The 13,228-nt window shown below is 34.2% G+C and overlaps 2 protein-coding genes across 2 annotated transcripts; both read right to left on the bottom strand.

Moving 5' to 3' along the window:
- Positions 1-1,546: 1,546 nt before the first annotated feature.
- Positions 1,547-4,365, bottom strand: LOC129004291 (uncharacterized). Its single transcript, XM_054432818.1, has 2 exons — positions 3,281-4,365; positions 1,547-1,787 (listed from the first exon to the last, which is right to left on the bottom strand). Exons 1-2 carry the CDS (start codon positions 4,287-4,289, stop codon positions 1,672-1,674), a joined length of 1,125 nt encoding a protein of 374 aa, XP_054288793.1. The 5' UTR covers positions 4,290-4,365; the 3' UTR covers positions 1,547-1,671.
- A 130-nt stretch (positions 4,366-4,495) lies between these two features.
- On the bottom strand, positions 4,496-10,079 carry LOC129003497 (uncharacterized). Its single transcript, XM_054431793.1, has 5 exons — positions 9,876-10,079; positions 7,476-7,621; positions 6,206-6,319; positions 5,058-5,237; positions 4,496-4,501 (listed from the first exon to the last, which is right to left on the bottom strand). Exons 1-5 carry the CDS (start codon positions 10,051-10,053, stop codon positions 4,496-4,498), a joined length of 624 nt encoding a protein of 207 aa, XP_054287768.1. The 5' UTR covers positions 10,054-10,079.
- Positions 10,080-13,228: the final 3,149 nt, after the last annotated feature.

Below are 13,228 nucleotides of genomic sequence, written 5' to 3' on the forward strand. Positions count from 1 at the left end.
GAAACCTATAACTTTGGCGATACGAAGTTCGCCGGGTCAGCTAGTTTAATTATAATAATTCATATTCATTATTATATTTTTTAATTTACCAAAGCAATAAATAAGTTAGTTATTAGGTGGTATCATGCAATAAACTATAGCTGAAAATCTTTAGTAAACACTTTTTAATTATTAGCAGAACCAACATCCATTGCAGGAAACCTAATTCTCATTTTTGAATCCAGTTTTATGTCCATGAATTAAGCTAAGTACATTAGAACCCCAGAAACTCAACACCGTCAGGACTTAAAACAGCGTCAGCTTTTAAAAATTTAAAGTTTACAAAAGTGACAGGTTATAGAGTAACAGCAATATTTTACGATTTTTTCTGTTTTAGTGATGGTTAAGAATGTATTTTAAAAGATAATGCCAGAGCTAGGCCTATACATATTCACTCTACACGGATATTACAGCAATTAAATTTCATTTTCGTAAAAATATTGTACGGTACGTAATAATGTTTTAGTTTAGTCCTTTCAAAGGAAAATATATGTCAGCCTTATTTCGAAACCTTAAGAAAGTGCCAAAGTGTCCCATAATGTACAATCACATATTTTGATTTCCAACCACCTCATTTGTAGAAAAAAATAATACTTAACCAAAGGGTTCCAATACAGTACAGCACATGAATTGATCAGAAACATGTATGTTAAAATCATAGGCCAAACCAAACTGAACCTAACTCCTCAGACCTTGACAAAATTGTTCCATGAACACAATATGCTTTCCATTGGTTTGACGCTTATCACATTCTGATGTATTTTTCATATTACTGAGCATGTATGGAACTTGGTAAATGCAAGATTAATTCTAGACTGTCAAGACTGCTCGACACCCTCACCCTGTACAACAATAATCAGAACAGCGTTCTGGTGATAGGTTGGTGAATAAAATTAAATCTAATTTAAACCAGTTTTTTTATTTAACACATCATTTATTCATTATTATTAACATATTTACAGGGTTTCTACAGAGTTTAACAATAATTCAATTCGGTAGAATCAAAATTCTAGGCCAAACATTAATCTAAGCAGTAAGAACAAATATTTTGAAATCTTAAAATAAGTGATGGAAGAAATTGCTACAGTAGGTACGCCAAAAGGCCTCCTTTAAGACTGTAAGTACTTAAATGATTTACTCAAGTCACACAGTTTCATATACAAAGTTTACTACTAATACAAATTATTCTACTGGATGGATTTACATACATAGCAATATGAAAATGAATTAATTAAAATACTTTTTGAATTATTAAAACTTCAAATTCCCTGAGGGTTTCTACCATCAGGGAATTGAAATTTAGCCAGGGGAAGTGAGGTAAACCTGGTCAAAAGATAGTTTTGTCACTAGTTTTGTTTCAATAAGAAAATGAATATAGCCTACGATAGGAAAACTGTAATCTATGGGTTTATTTACAATTAAGTTTATCATACGGCCTTAATTTTTAATTTATACACCCACAGATTACAGTTTTCCTATTGTAGGCTATATTCATTTTCTTATTAAACAAAACCAGTGACAAAATTATCTTTTGGCCAGATTTTACTCACTTTCCTCAGCTAAATTTCAATTCCCTGATGGTAGAAACCCTCAGGGAATTGAAATTCTCATACACATTAGTTTACAAAATAGTTAGTTTAGCATGTCAATTTTTGTACGTTTTGATGGGCTGCAATCTTGTTCAGTTATAGTAATGATGCGGGCTGCTTTCAGACAATCTGCAGTAGTCCCCACTCTACTGCTCTGACCTGAAAAAAGTATGCCAACATTAAGCATGGAAATTGTTATACTTGAATTAGGGATGGACGGGACAGGATGGCATTTTATTTCCCTAAATCATCAGGAAATATTCCTTCACAAATTTAATCAAAATTACCGTTTACCGTAAATGGTATTAACAACCATTTAATGATACAATCTGATAAGAAACATAAATATCTGTGTTGCAGCAGACCTGCATACTCAGCAAATTTCAAATGCTTCAACAAATAATTAAAATGGAGCCTCACATCAAGTTTTGTCATTTTTTGTTCATAAATAAGCATTCAAAAATATCCTCCATAAGAATAACATGGGAAATGAGTATGCATGTTTACAAAGTTTTCCATAAGAATAACATGGGAAATGAGGATGCAGGTTTATCAAGTTTTATTAAGATATCTTTAGAAATAAGGAAAATATACAACTTTATTTATTCCCCATTTAGGTTAATATTGGGACAACGTACTGTGTTTACCTCTATCAATATCTCGGTAGGTAACCACTGGATATATATAAATTTGAACGAATAGTGTTATTTGTATCTTGGGGCCCCAAAACAAAAAATTATGATGGTCCCGGGTTTAAGTCTTACCATGAGACCTACGGTAATAGCTTCTTCCCTAAAGGGGTATTTGCTAATAAATACCCCTAATTTTTACAATGATCAAAAAAAGAATGATTTTAACCATCTGTTAAGCTAATCAAAAAAATAAATGTACTTATTATTCATTTTACACATTTTAAAGAACAGTGGACTATAATACCATAGATAAAACATACTCCCTTAGTAGATTTCTCATCCTTATGGAACAGCTGAAGACAATTTTATTGTTAGTTCATGTACGGTTTATGTAGAGGTCGTGTTTTGTTTACAATTTGTTTCCCGTTATTACAGTCATTTAAAACCTCGTTTAAACAAATAATACGATCTAATCATAAACAATAACTTGTCCCCTAGTTATATAACCAAACAGTAAAGCACAAATCAAGAAATTAACCCAAAAATAATGGAAACAAAGTTTCATCGACACTAGGGCCTTTGTGTCACGTACATGAACTAGAGACGACAAACGTGCTTCAAAATTTACAATGGGATGAGAAGTCTACTTGTGTTGGTTAGTCTATGATAATACCCTAACTAAGAAAACTCTTACAAGTCAATAAAAAAAAAGTTGAGTTAAAAGTTAAGACAATTCTAAACTTTTCATGGGAAAACTTATATTTGGTTGTTATTGTTATTTATTTGGTTGTGCAGCCAGATCATGATGGGCATGGTACTAGGCCCTACTCGAGAGCTCTTCATTGATTCCAGAACAGCCCTACAATTACAAACAACAACAACAGCAAACTGTATTACCAATGTATTTGTTCATCCCTAGTAGTTAGGATAAAATACTGTTGTCAGATAAAATTTCATATACATATTAGACGGGCAAAAGTTTAACAAAAATATTATAGCCTAAAGAAACAATAACTGTACCTTGTTTCTTATGCAGACTCAATTTTCGGTAATTTTTTCTTTTAATGCTTTTTCCATTAAAGGTTTCTTCATGCGCTTGAATGGGCAAACCATTGCTTTCATCATTTGAAACTTTGGAGGTCATAAATTCCAGACATCCCTGCAGAATCTCGTTTCCTTTCTGTAGGCTTTCCTCATCCAAGTTCCACATCACCGATTCAATGGAGCGCCAAGTTGCCTTTGCTAAATTTAATAGGTGACGTTTGTTACTCCCCCGTCGTTGAAGTTCAGAGTAATGGGTGTTCAATGGAAGTTCTTCAATGTCATGTCTATGGTCCAAGAATTTGTCATGAATGGTACAATTATTACTATTCTCATCCTCATAATTGCTCAATTCATCGTCACATTTAAAAATGGGATTATCAAATAGCAATTCATGAACTAAGTTTAAATCAAACTTTTGGTAGTGAATGCTGATGAAGATCATGTGTTTGCATATTAATCTCTCCTTTCTAAAGTCTGGGCAGGTACAGCTAGATTTCCTATTGTTTAGGTCAAAATTGACATCGTACGTCATGGTTGAGTGGATTTGAAAATGGATTTCAGAAACAGGCACAATAACACAACCATGTAGACTTTCAGCTGAAGTTAGTCTATCCATGACATGAGTTACAAACCACTTAGGACGCCCGTGTAAGTACTTAGGAATTTCTTCAGAGTACATTCTACAGCTTGATGACATTGTTAAGTTTTCCCTAACATATGTCAAATACCTTTCGGGTAAGAACTGGCTCAATAAAACCGAGACAATCTCACTCAGAGAACATCCTTTGTACCCTTCTAGGTACGTATATTTTAATTCTTTATTGAGTCTTTCAACTCCGTTGTTTGAGTTGATGAACATTTCTAATGGTTTGTAAGCTAATGCCCAACGTTTGATCTCGGGATACCATGTGTTCTCAAAATAGTTTTTCAACGTTGACTCTTTATAATGTTTCCACTCTTTCAATGTTTTTACAGCCTCTTCCATTTTTGCAATGTTGGGGGCATTAGCAATTTTCCTTAATAAATTTAAGGCTTCTTTACGTGGAATTGACACATTTTTAGATTTTGATAACCATCGGCTCCAAGCCTGTTCCCGATGGAATGAACAGATGAAAACATTGATATTCTCGAAAACTTCTTCAAGACTGACAATTTCTTCCATGGCGAAATCCACCATTCCATACTGTGGGGTTATGTCTGGGTTGAAGGAGCGGAAAATGTTTAGCCCTTCAGTAATCGATTGAGTCGTTTCAAACTGTGTAATCATCACACCAACGACTTGGTAGTTCACGTTAGTTTCCACAACGATAAAATATAGAGGTAAAGCATACTTGCATGTTCTATAAGTCGCATCTAACAATATCGTGTTCTTTCCATACTTTCTGTAGAGGCGTTTCATGTCTTTATTTTGGAAAACAAAAAGTAAATGACTTGAAGTGGCATCCATTTCTTCTGCTGGGATACTGTTGTCATCATCCTTAAAGCTGTACGGCCGGAAGAAAATGTTATTGCTTTTGTCCTTTTGAAAATCTTCCAGATATTTTAAACAATTTTCCTGATCAATTGGACTCCTCTTAATTTTAAGTTTTGTTGAGGATATTATATTTCGAATTGTTTTCATGTCTGGAAAAAACTTTCTACGGGACCGATCACATTCATTGAGCTCGTTTTCAGCAAAAGCGTTTGCAAGTTTGGCTATTACTATGGAATTCCTTTGGCCTTTGACAACAAGATCAGAAATGAATTTCCTCACTCTTTTGTCGACTGGTTCAACTGCATCAGCTTCTTCTCCAATCAGATGATTTTTGTGCTCATCTTGAGCTGGCAAGTTGTAAAAATAGCCCTCTTCTCCTAAATCTGTCTCATCCGATATTGATTTCTTGATTAACTTGGAGGCAGCTCGTTTTTTCACATCTGTCATTTCATCAGTCACCTAAAAGCAAAAAACACTTAACAATGTAAAATTGTTTAAACCTAACAAATTATGCGCTAGAGACAGTAGAACCCTGCTAACCTGTCACCCAAGCGACCCATTTTTGAACCCTAAGGAGAGGAGGAGGACCTCCCCACTGGAGGAACATAAACCGTAGAAATAACAGTCATCCCGTAAGAATCAATAATCGTTTAACATTGTAAGATTTTGGATTACATTGTTGAATTGGGATAGATTGTTAAGGCTAGCGGTCAAAGTTTAATAAAAATGTATTATTGTTTTGTTTTTTAAATACCAGATGACTGAAACCAGATGAACTGAAAGATGGTGCTAGGCTTATAATTGCTCTAAACAAATTCACGTTGCAAAAATACTCAATATATAAATAAAAAATTTGAAAGTTGTAAAGAATTTATCATTTGGCTAGGCCGGGCTACCACAATTTTTGAAGGTCTTGGTTGAAAGAATTCAGTGCAACAATCATAGAAATCTGCTTAAGATATCTGGATCAAAAATTTCAGTGGTTTATGACAAGTCTGCAGCTGTCAAAGCATGAGACACCTACTCAGTATGTTGATATGATGTTACACTTCTTTTTACAGGATAAAAAATTTAGCATATTTAAATTTATATTTAAAATCTGCTAAAAAAAAGTTTTTAAGACTATACTGAACTCAACCTTTTTCGGACCGTAATATGAAAACTTAAAGGGATAAAATAATTGCAACTGAATAAATGGGGTTGATCTCTTTTTATTAATGACTATTGCAGTAACGGGCTGTACCCTGCCAGTTTAAGTAGTTAGTGGCTTTAAAGATGTAACCTCGCAAGGAAAAATAAGTCTGAAAAGAATAAAAGTTTATTAAAAATGCCTGAATAGTTAAAATTTATGAATAATCAGTGATCATGGATAAAGAACAATATTGTAACAGAAAACATAATTCAAGCCCAACAAGTACGTTCCTTACCTGGTGATTCATAAATCGGACTACTCTCTTGACAGTAATTTTTGCAGGACAGTCTAGTTTTTTTGTTGTCTGAACTTTTTTGTATCGCTTCACAAATATGTGGTCATCCATTGCCTACAAACATAAACAGGTTTCAAATTAGGTATACAAAAAGACTAAGGTATAATACTTCAAAATAGTAATTAAAACATTAATCTATCAGGAATTATGTTGTGTTTTAGTGGTAGTAGTGCAATGTAACTAAATGTGGGCAACAACACTGTGTAATGGGTCCAATAAATAATTAAATAAATAGTAATGATCGAGTAAAAACAAATGATTAATTATCGGAACGGTACGGTAATCAAACAAATTAATAATATTCAATTCAATAATGGACGCTTAGTTAGGTAACATGGTGGTTAAATTAGAGTCAAATGGTTTTAAGAAAAGGATTAATCATAAATGTTCCAAGAGGGCTAGATGAGAGCCCTGATTGTCGTTGACGAAGACGAAGGGCAGGATTAGACACAAATCGGTATTCTGGGCATCCAGTTGGATTGGGTTGAGAACTACTGTAACGCTTTTGAGCTCAAAAACAGAAATTTTCCGTTTTCATAGTATTCACAGTTCCAGGGTTGAGCAACCGACGCGCAAGCTCGATGACGAAGCAAGGCTTCATCACTTCTTCACTGATCTTGACACCGTTAGCATCTACGACAACTTTTACTTAATTAACATCGTTCCGTTACCAATCTTTATGTAATATACCATCTACTGGTGGTTTAATACCTGCAGTTTCGTCCTTTCGTTTTCGTTATTTTTTGGATACCTATAACTTAGTTTTGTTAAGAAAATAATTTTGCTCAGGTCTATATTCAATTAAAAATCTTATGTCGGTTAGAATTTCAAGATCTAACTTTAATATTCTTAACATTGGCCTTATGGAGTGAAAATCAAAATCAACGAATTGGTGAAAACAGCGGTTTAAATTCATCACGAGGTAACTTCAACAATAATTGACTGGAGAGTGTAGTGTTGGTTCAACAAATATGTATCAACAAATTGTTTACAAGCCAGCCAGTTAAATTGACTGTAATAGTAGTACTATTAATAGGCCTAATACAATTTATTCCTTGGTTTTATGAAGTGACGTATTACCGAGAGAATTCTCAGTCAACCGGAGGTACTTAGTTTTATCTCCTTAGTTTACTCTGTGAAATCTGTTACAGGACTGTGAAGTTTTATGTTGAAAGATTTTTTTATGTAAACATATGGTTAGGTAGTCTACCTTTAAATCTCGTTGAGCAGCATACTTCTTTTTTGCACAGGCACCAATGTCTTTTCCTTGATGGCATACGTACAATATGGATTCCAACCAAATGTATGGAATGTTTTCCTGCCATTGAACCCTCGAAGTTGGCTTGGAGATCGCAGCTGTAAAGTTAATGATAAACAAATCACTCTGTAGCATATTTTATAATATGAAAAAGACAGGCCTAGGATGGATCCTGACCTAGCTTTACAGCTTAAAAACCTCTTTATGTTGGTTTCCTAATGTTGGAACTTTATAATTATAAAAAATGTCATGGGTAATTAACAAAATCTTTGTTTATCTCATATAAAAGCTAGGCCTAACTTAATCCTCTAATTGTGTTCAGGGTGAAATGTTACACAAGGTAAGTAGACTTACCAATTAGGCCTAGTTAACTTAAGTTACGGTAGGGAAAATCTTAAGTTTAAAGGCCTATTCCTTACTTCACCTCAAGAGGGCAATTTCTTTACTTCAGTGTACCTTAAAACCTATATATTTGTTTCTTTTAATACTCATAATACTTTTTTATGAAATGGCGACCATACATAGCAGGTATTTTAAGCCAAGTATGAATGGAGATGAGTGTGGGATGAGTGGCGCGATCTTGTAGTCTTGTTAGTGACTATGGCCGAGATTCCTTAGACACAGCTGTGAATTAATAGCCCATACAGCTAATGGCAACTAAGGGACCTACAGTTTATACCTAGTGGAATCCGAACCACATTTTTTTTGCCTTGGTATACACGAATTGGTCTAATTTTCTCTTAGGCTACACACAATATTCCTCAGATTACAGCAAATCTCATTAAACAATCACATTTAAACTCACAACAATGCCTAGGTATTGTAACTTCAGTTAAGTTAGGCCTTACTTAGGCAAACCTTCGGAATTCGTCTCCACCAAAATGAATTTGATTGTTTCTACTTCTTAGGCCTATCGATATATCGATTAACTTACTGTTTGTGCAAAGTGGACTGAAGCATATAAGATGGTAAACAATGTTAAATCTTAAAGGCCTAAATTTTAAGCCACAAGTTTATTAAAGTTACGTCATCTTAGTTGAGTTAAGTTTAACCTATTTATTACGTTACATTACGTTAACTCGATGTTTTGATTAGTTCAACTTAATGAGTTAAGTTAGGTAGTTTAAATAGTTGAGGCCTAGTTAACTTATTAAGTTAGGTACCTTAGTTTTGATTATATTTCGGTTATAGCTTAGATAGTGGATTAAAACAATCGATTTAACAGGGTGTTAGACGAATTCCGAAGTTTTGCCGTAACTTAACTTTGACAAATAGGCTAGGCCTATAATGCTTGATTCACCAACAATGACTTTCAAACAAATAATCTCTGACCTGTTGGTAGTCTTTACGCAATTCTATTACCTATGCCTAACTTAATTAGGCATAGGCCTAACTTATGCAATATGATAAAATCAAAATCATTAAGCAGAACTTAGGCTACGTCAAGTCAATAGCCTAAGTGGGGGCTGCACTTTACTTTAGGTCCTAGCCTACACTCATTCGAATGAAAGTATCGATTATTCGTATTCAATTGTTTCATTCAATATATCGTTTGGTTAGTTAGGTTAGGTGAACCTTACCTAACTAACCAAACGATAGGCCTAACTTATATCGAATAATCGATATATCAAACGATATTTTCATTCGAATGAGTGTAGGACCTAAAGTAAAGTGCAGCCGTAGTGGGTACAGTTTCTTAACTGGGCTATGCTAATATCGATTAAAACTAAGTTATCAAATTCAAAATATTGATTAATCGTTAATTTTAAATAGGGATCTATTATAAAATTAAACTATCATAACCTAACCTAACCAACCAAACTTGCTGATGGTGAAAAATTCGCATGAAGGTTTACTAATCGAATCGATAGTTTCGATCGATATTAGCATAGCCCAGTTAAGGGCTGCACTTTACTTGACGTCCTACACTCATTCGATTGTTTTTTTTCGATTCGATATTTTCATTCGATATATCGTTTGGTTAGTTAGGTTAACCTTACCTAACTAACCAAACGATATATCGAATGAAGCAATCGATTAATCGATATATCGATCGATATTTTCATTCAAATGAGTGTAGGACGTCAAGTAAAGTGCAGCCCAGTTAAGAAACTGTACCCGCCTAAGGTATAACACAAAAAGTTACAAGAGAACCTGGAAGTTAGGCCTAACATAACTCAGTTTTTTAGTTGGGCTTTTTTTGTAATTTTATCGAACTCGAAATAAATAGGCCTAGGCCAACAACTTGTGTAAGTTAATGAGCATTTGGGAAGAGTTACAATAATACCTTCACGTTCGAATTAGAACCACCAATTAGGCCTAATAATTGAGAAAACCAATTAGTCGACTCACCTTTGACATCTAAAACTTTCTTAGTACATGTGCGAAGGTTGAACCTCGTTCTGGTAGTTGTTTCCATTTCAGCTAGCCTCAATGAAAAATCTTCATAGCTATTAGAGATGAAACATTTAGGCCTAACTACATTTTCTTTAATTCCACTTCCCATATCTAATTCCGAGTCCGAATCCATTTTGTCGAATAAAACATAGACTACACAACACCACAACCCCTTACCCTTAGTACTCCGCCATTTAGCTTTACACGTTTAGTAAGTTTTAGTTTACTTACTGTACTTTGTTCTTTTGTTTCGTTTAGCTTTCTCTTCTCTTCTCAATAATCGATTGAATCGAACCCATTTGGTCCGAAATAATATCGATACTTAGTATTTCGATATTTAACCGATAGTGCACGGCGTTTTTAGACGAAAAAATGCTCACCTTCTTAACTGGGCTGCACTTTACTTGACGTCCTACACTCATTTGAATGAAAATATCGATCGATATATCGATTAATCGATTGCTTCATTCGATATATCGTTTGGTTAGTTAGGTAAGGTTAACCTAACTAACCAAACGATATATCGAATGAAAATATCGAATCGAAAAAAAACAATCGAATGAGTGTAGGACGTCAAGTAAAGTGCAGCCCTTAACTGGGCTATGCTAATATCGATCGAAACTATCGATTCGATTAGTAAACCTTCATGCGAATTTTTCACCATCAGCAAGTTTGGTTGGTTAGGTTAGGTTATGATAGTTTAATTTTATAATAGATCCCTATTTAAAATTAACGATTAATCAATATTTTGAATTTGATAACTTAGTTTTAATCGATATTAGCATAGCCCAGTTAAGAAACTGTACCCACTACGGCTGCACTTTACTTTAGGTCCTACACTCATTCGAATGAAAATATCGTTTGATATATCGATTATTCGATATAAGTTAGGCCTATCGTTTGGTTAGTTAGGTAAGGTTCACCTAACCTAACTAACCAAACGATATATTGAATGAAACAATTGAATACGAATAATCGATACTTTCATTCGAATGAGTGTAGGCTAGGACCTAAAGTAAAGTGCAGCCCCCACTTAGGCTATTGACTTGACGTAGCCTAAGTTCTGCTTAATGATTTTGATTTTATCATATTGCATAAGTTAGGCCTATGCCTAATTAAGTTAGGCATAGGTAATAGAATTGCGTAAAGACTACCAACAGGTCAGAGATTATTTGTTTGAAAGTCATTGTTGGTGAATCAAGCATTATAGGCCTAGCCTATTTGTCAAAGTTAAGTTACGGCAAAACTTCGGAATTCGTCTAACACCCTGTTAAATCGATTGTTTTAATCCACTATCTAAGCTATAACCGAAATATAATCAAAACTAAGGTACCTAACTTAATAAGTTAACTAGGCCTCAACTATTTAAACTACCTAACTTAACTCATTAAGTTGAACTAATCAAAACATCGAGTTAACGTAATGTAACGTAATAAATAGGTTAAACTTAACTCAACTAAGATGACGTAACTTTAATAAACTTGTGGCTTAAAATTTAGGCCTTTAAGATTTAACATTGTTTACCATCTTATATGCTTCAGTCCACTTTGCACAAACAGTAAGTTAATCGATATATCGATAGGCCTAAGAAGTAGAAACAATCAAATTCATTTTGGTGGAGACGAATTCCGAAGGTTTGCCTAAGTAAGGCCTAACTTAACTGAAGTTACAATACCTAGGCATTGTTGTGAGTTTAAATGTGATTGTTTAATGAGATTTGCTGTAATCTGAGGAATATTGTGTGTAGCCTAAGAGAAAATTAGACCAATTCGTGTATACCAAGGCAAAAAAAATGTGGTTCGGATTCCACTAGGTATAAACTGTAGGTCCCTTAGTTGCCATTAGCTGTATGGGCTATTAATTCACAGCTGTGTCTAAGGAATCTCGGCCATAGTCACTAACAAGACTACAAGATCGCGCCACTCATCCCACACTCATCTCCATTCATACTTGGCTTAAAATACCTGCTATGTATGGTCGCCATTTCATAAAAAAGTATTATGAGTATTAAAAGAAACAAATATATAGGTTTTAAGGTACACTGAAGTAAAGAAATTGCCCTCTTGAGGTGAAGTAAGGAATAGGCCTTTAAACTTAAGATTTTCCCTACCGTAACTTAAGTTAACTAGGCCTAATTGGTAAGTCTACTTACCTTGTGTAACATTTCACCCTGAACACAATTAGAGGATTAAGTTAGGCCTAGCTTTTATATGAGATAAACAAAGATTTTGTTAATTACCCATGACATTTTTTATAATTATAAAGTTCCAACATTAGGAAACCAACATAAAGAGGTTTTTAAGCTGTAAAGCTAGGTCAGGATCCATCCTAGGCCTGTCTTTTTCATATTATAAAATATGCTACAGAGTGATTTGTTTATCATTAACTTTACAGCTGCGATCTCCAAGCCAACTTCGAGGGTTCAATGGCAGGAAAACATTCCATACATTTGGTTGGAATCCATATTGTACGTATGCCATCAAGGAAAAGACATTGGTGCCTGTGCAAAAAAGAAGTATGCTGCTCAACGAGATTTAAAGGTAGACTACCTAACCATATGTTTACATAAAAAAATCTTTCAACATAAAACTTCACAGTCCTGTAACAGATTTCACAGAGTAAACTAAGGAGATAAAACTAAGTACCTCCGGTTGACTGAGAATTCTCTCGGTAATACGTCACTTCATAAAACCAAGGAATAAATTGTATTAGGCCTATTAATAGTACTACTATTACAGTCAATTTAACTGGCTGGCTTGTAAACAATTTGTTGATACATATTTGTTGAACCAACACTACACTCTCCAGTCAATTATTGTTGAAGTTACCTCGTGATGAATTTAAACCGCTGTTTTCACCAATTCGTTGATTTTGATTTTCACTCCATAAGGCCAATGTTAAGAATATTAAAGTTAGATCTTGAAATTCTAACCGACATAAGATTTTTAATTGAATATAGACCTGAGCAAAATTATTTTCTTAACAAAACTAAGTTATAGGTATCCAAAAAATAACGAAAACGAAAGGACGAAACTGCAGGTATTAAACCACCAGTAGATGGTATATTACATAAAGATTGGTAACGGAACGATGTTAATTAAGTAAAAGTTGTCGTAGATGCTAACGGTGTCAAGATCAGTGAAGAAGTGATGAAGCCTTGCTTCGTCATCGAGCTTGCGCGTCGGTTGCTCAACCCTGGAACTGTGAATACTATGAAAACGGAAAATTTCTGTTTTTGAGCTCAAAAGCGTTACAGTAGTTCTCAACCCAATCCAACTGGATGCCCAGAATACCGATTTGTGTCTAAT

Source organism: Macrosteles quadrilineatus, unplaced genomic scaffold (assembly GCF_028750875.1).
Source record: "Macrosteles quadrilineatus isolate MER2022 unplaced genomic scaffold, UCM_ALF_1.0 Scaffold_9__3_contigs__length_116548681, whole genome shotgun sequence".
In the NCBI taxonomy this organism is placed as follows: domain Eukaryota; kingdom Metazoa; phylum Arthropoda; class Insecta; order Hemiptera; family Cicadellidae; genus Macrosteles; species Macrosteles quadrilineatus.

What these genes read in the sequence shown, in the direction of transcription:
- LOC129003497 (XM_054431793.1), bottom strand. Translation starts at nt 10,053, where the DNA reads ATGGATTCGGACTCGGAATTAGATATGGGAAGTGGAATTAAAGAAAAT. An exon ending in GAAAGTTTTAGATGTCAAAG is followed by an intron (nt 7,622 to 9,875) that starts GTGAGTCGACTA and finishes TTAACTTTACAG; the next exon opens with CTGCGATCTCCAAGCCAACT. An exon ending in TCCGATTTATGAATCACCAG is followed by an intron (nt 5,238 to 6,205) that starts GTAAGGAACGTA and finishes TTTTGCTTTTAG; the next exon opens with GTGACTGATGAAATGACAGA.
- LOC129004291 (XM_054432818.1), bottom strand. Translation starts at nt 4,289, where the DNA reads ATGGAAGAGGCTGTAAAAACATTGAAAGAGTGGAAACATTATAAAGAG. An exon ending in GAGTCTGCATAAGAAACAAG is followed by an intron (nt 1,788 to 3,280) that starts GTACAGTTATTG and finishes TACTTTTTTCAG; the next exon opens with GTCAGAGCAGTAGAGTGGGG.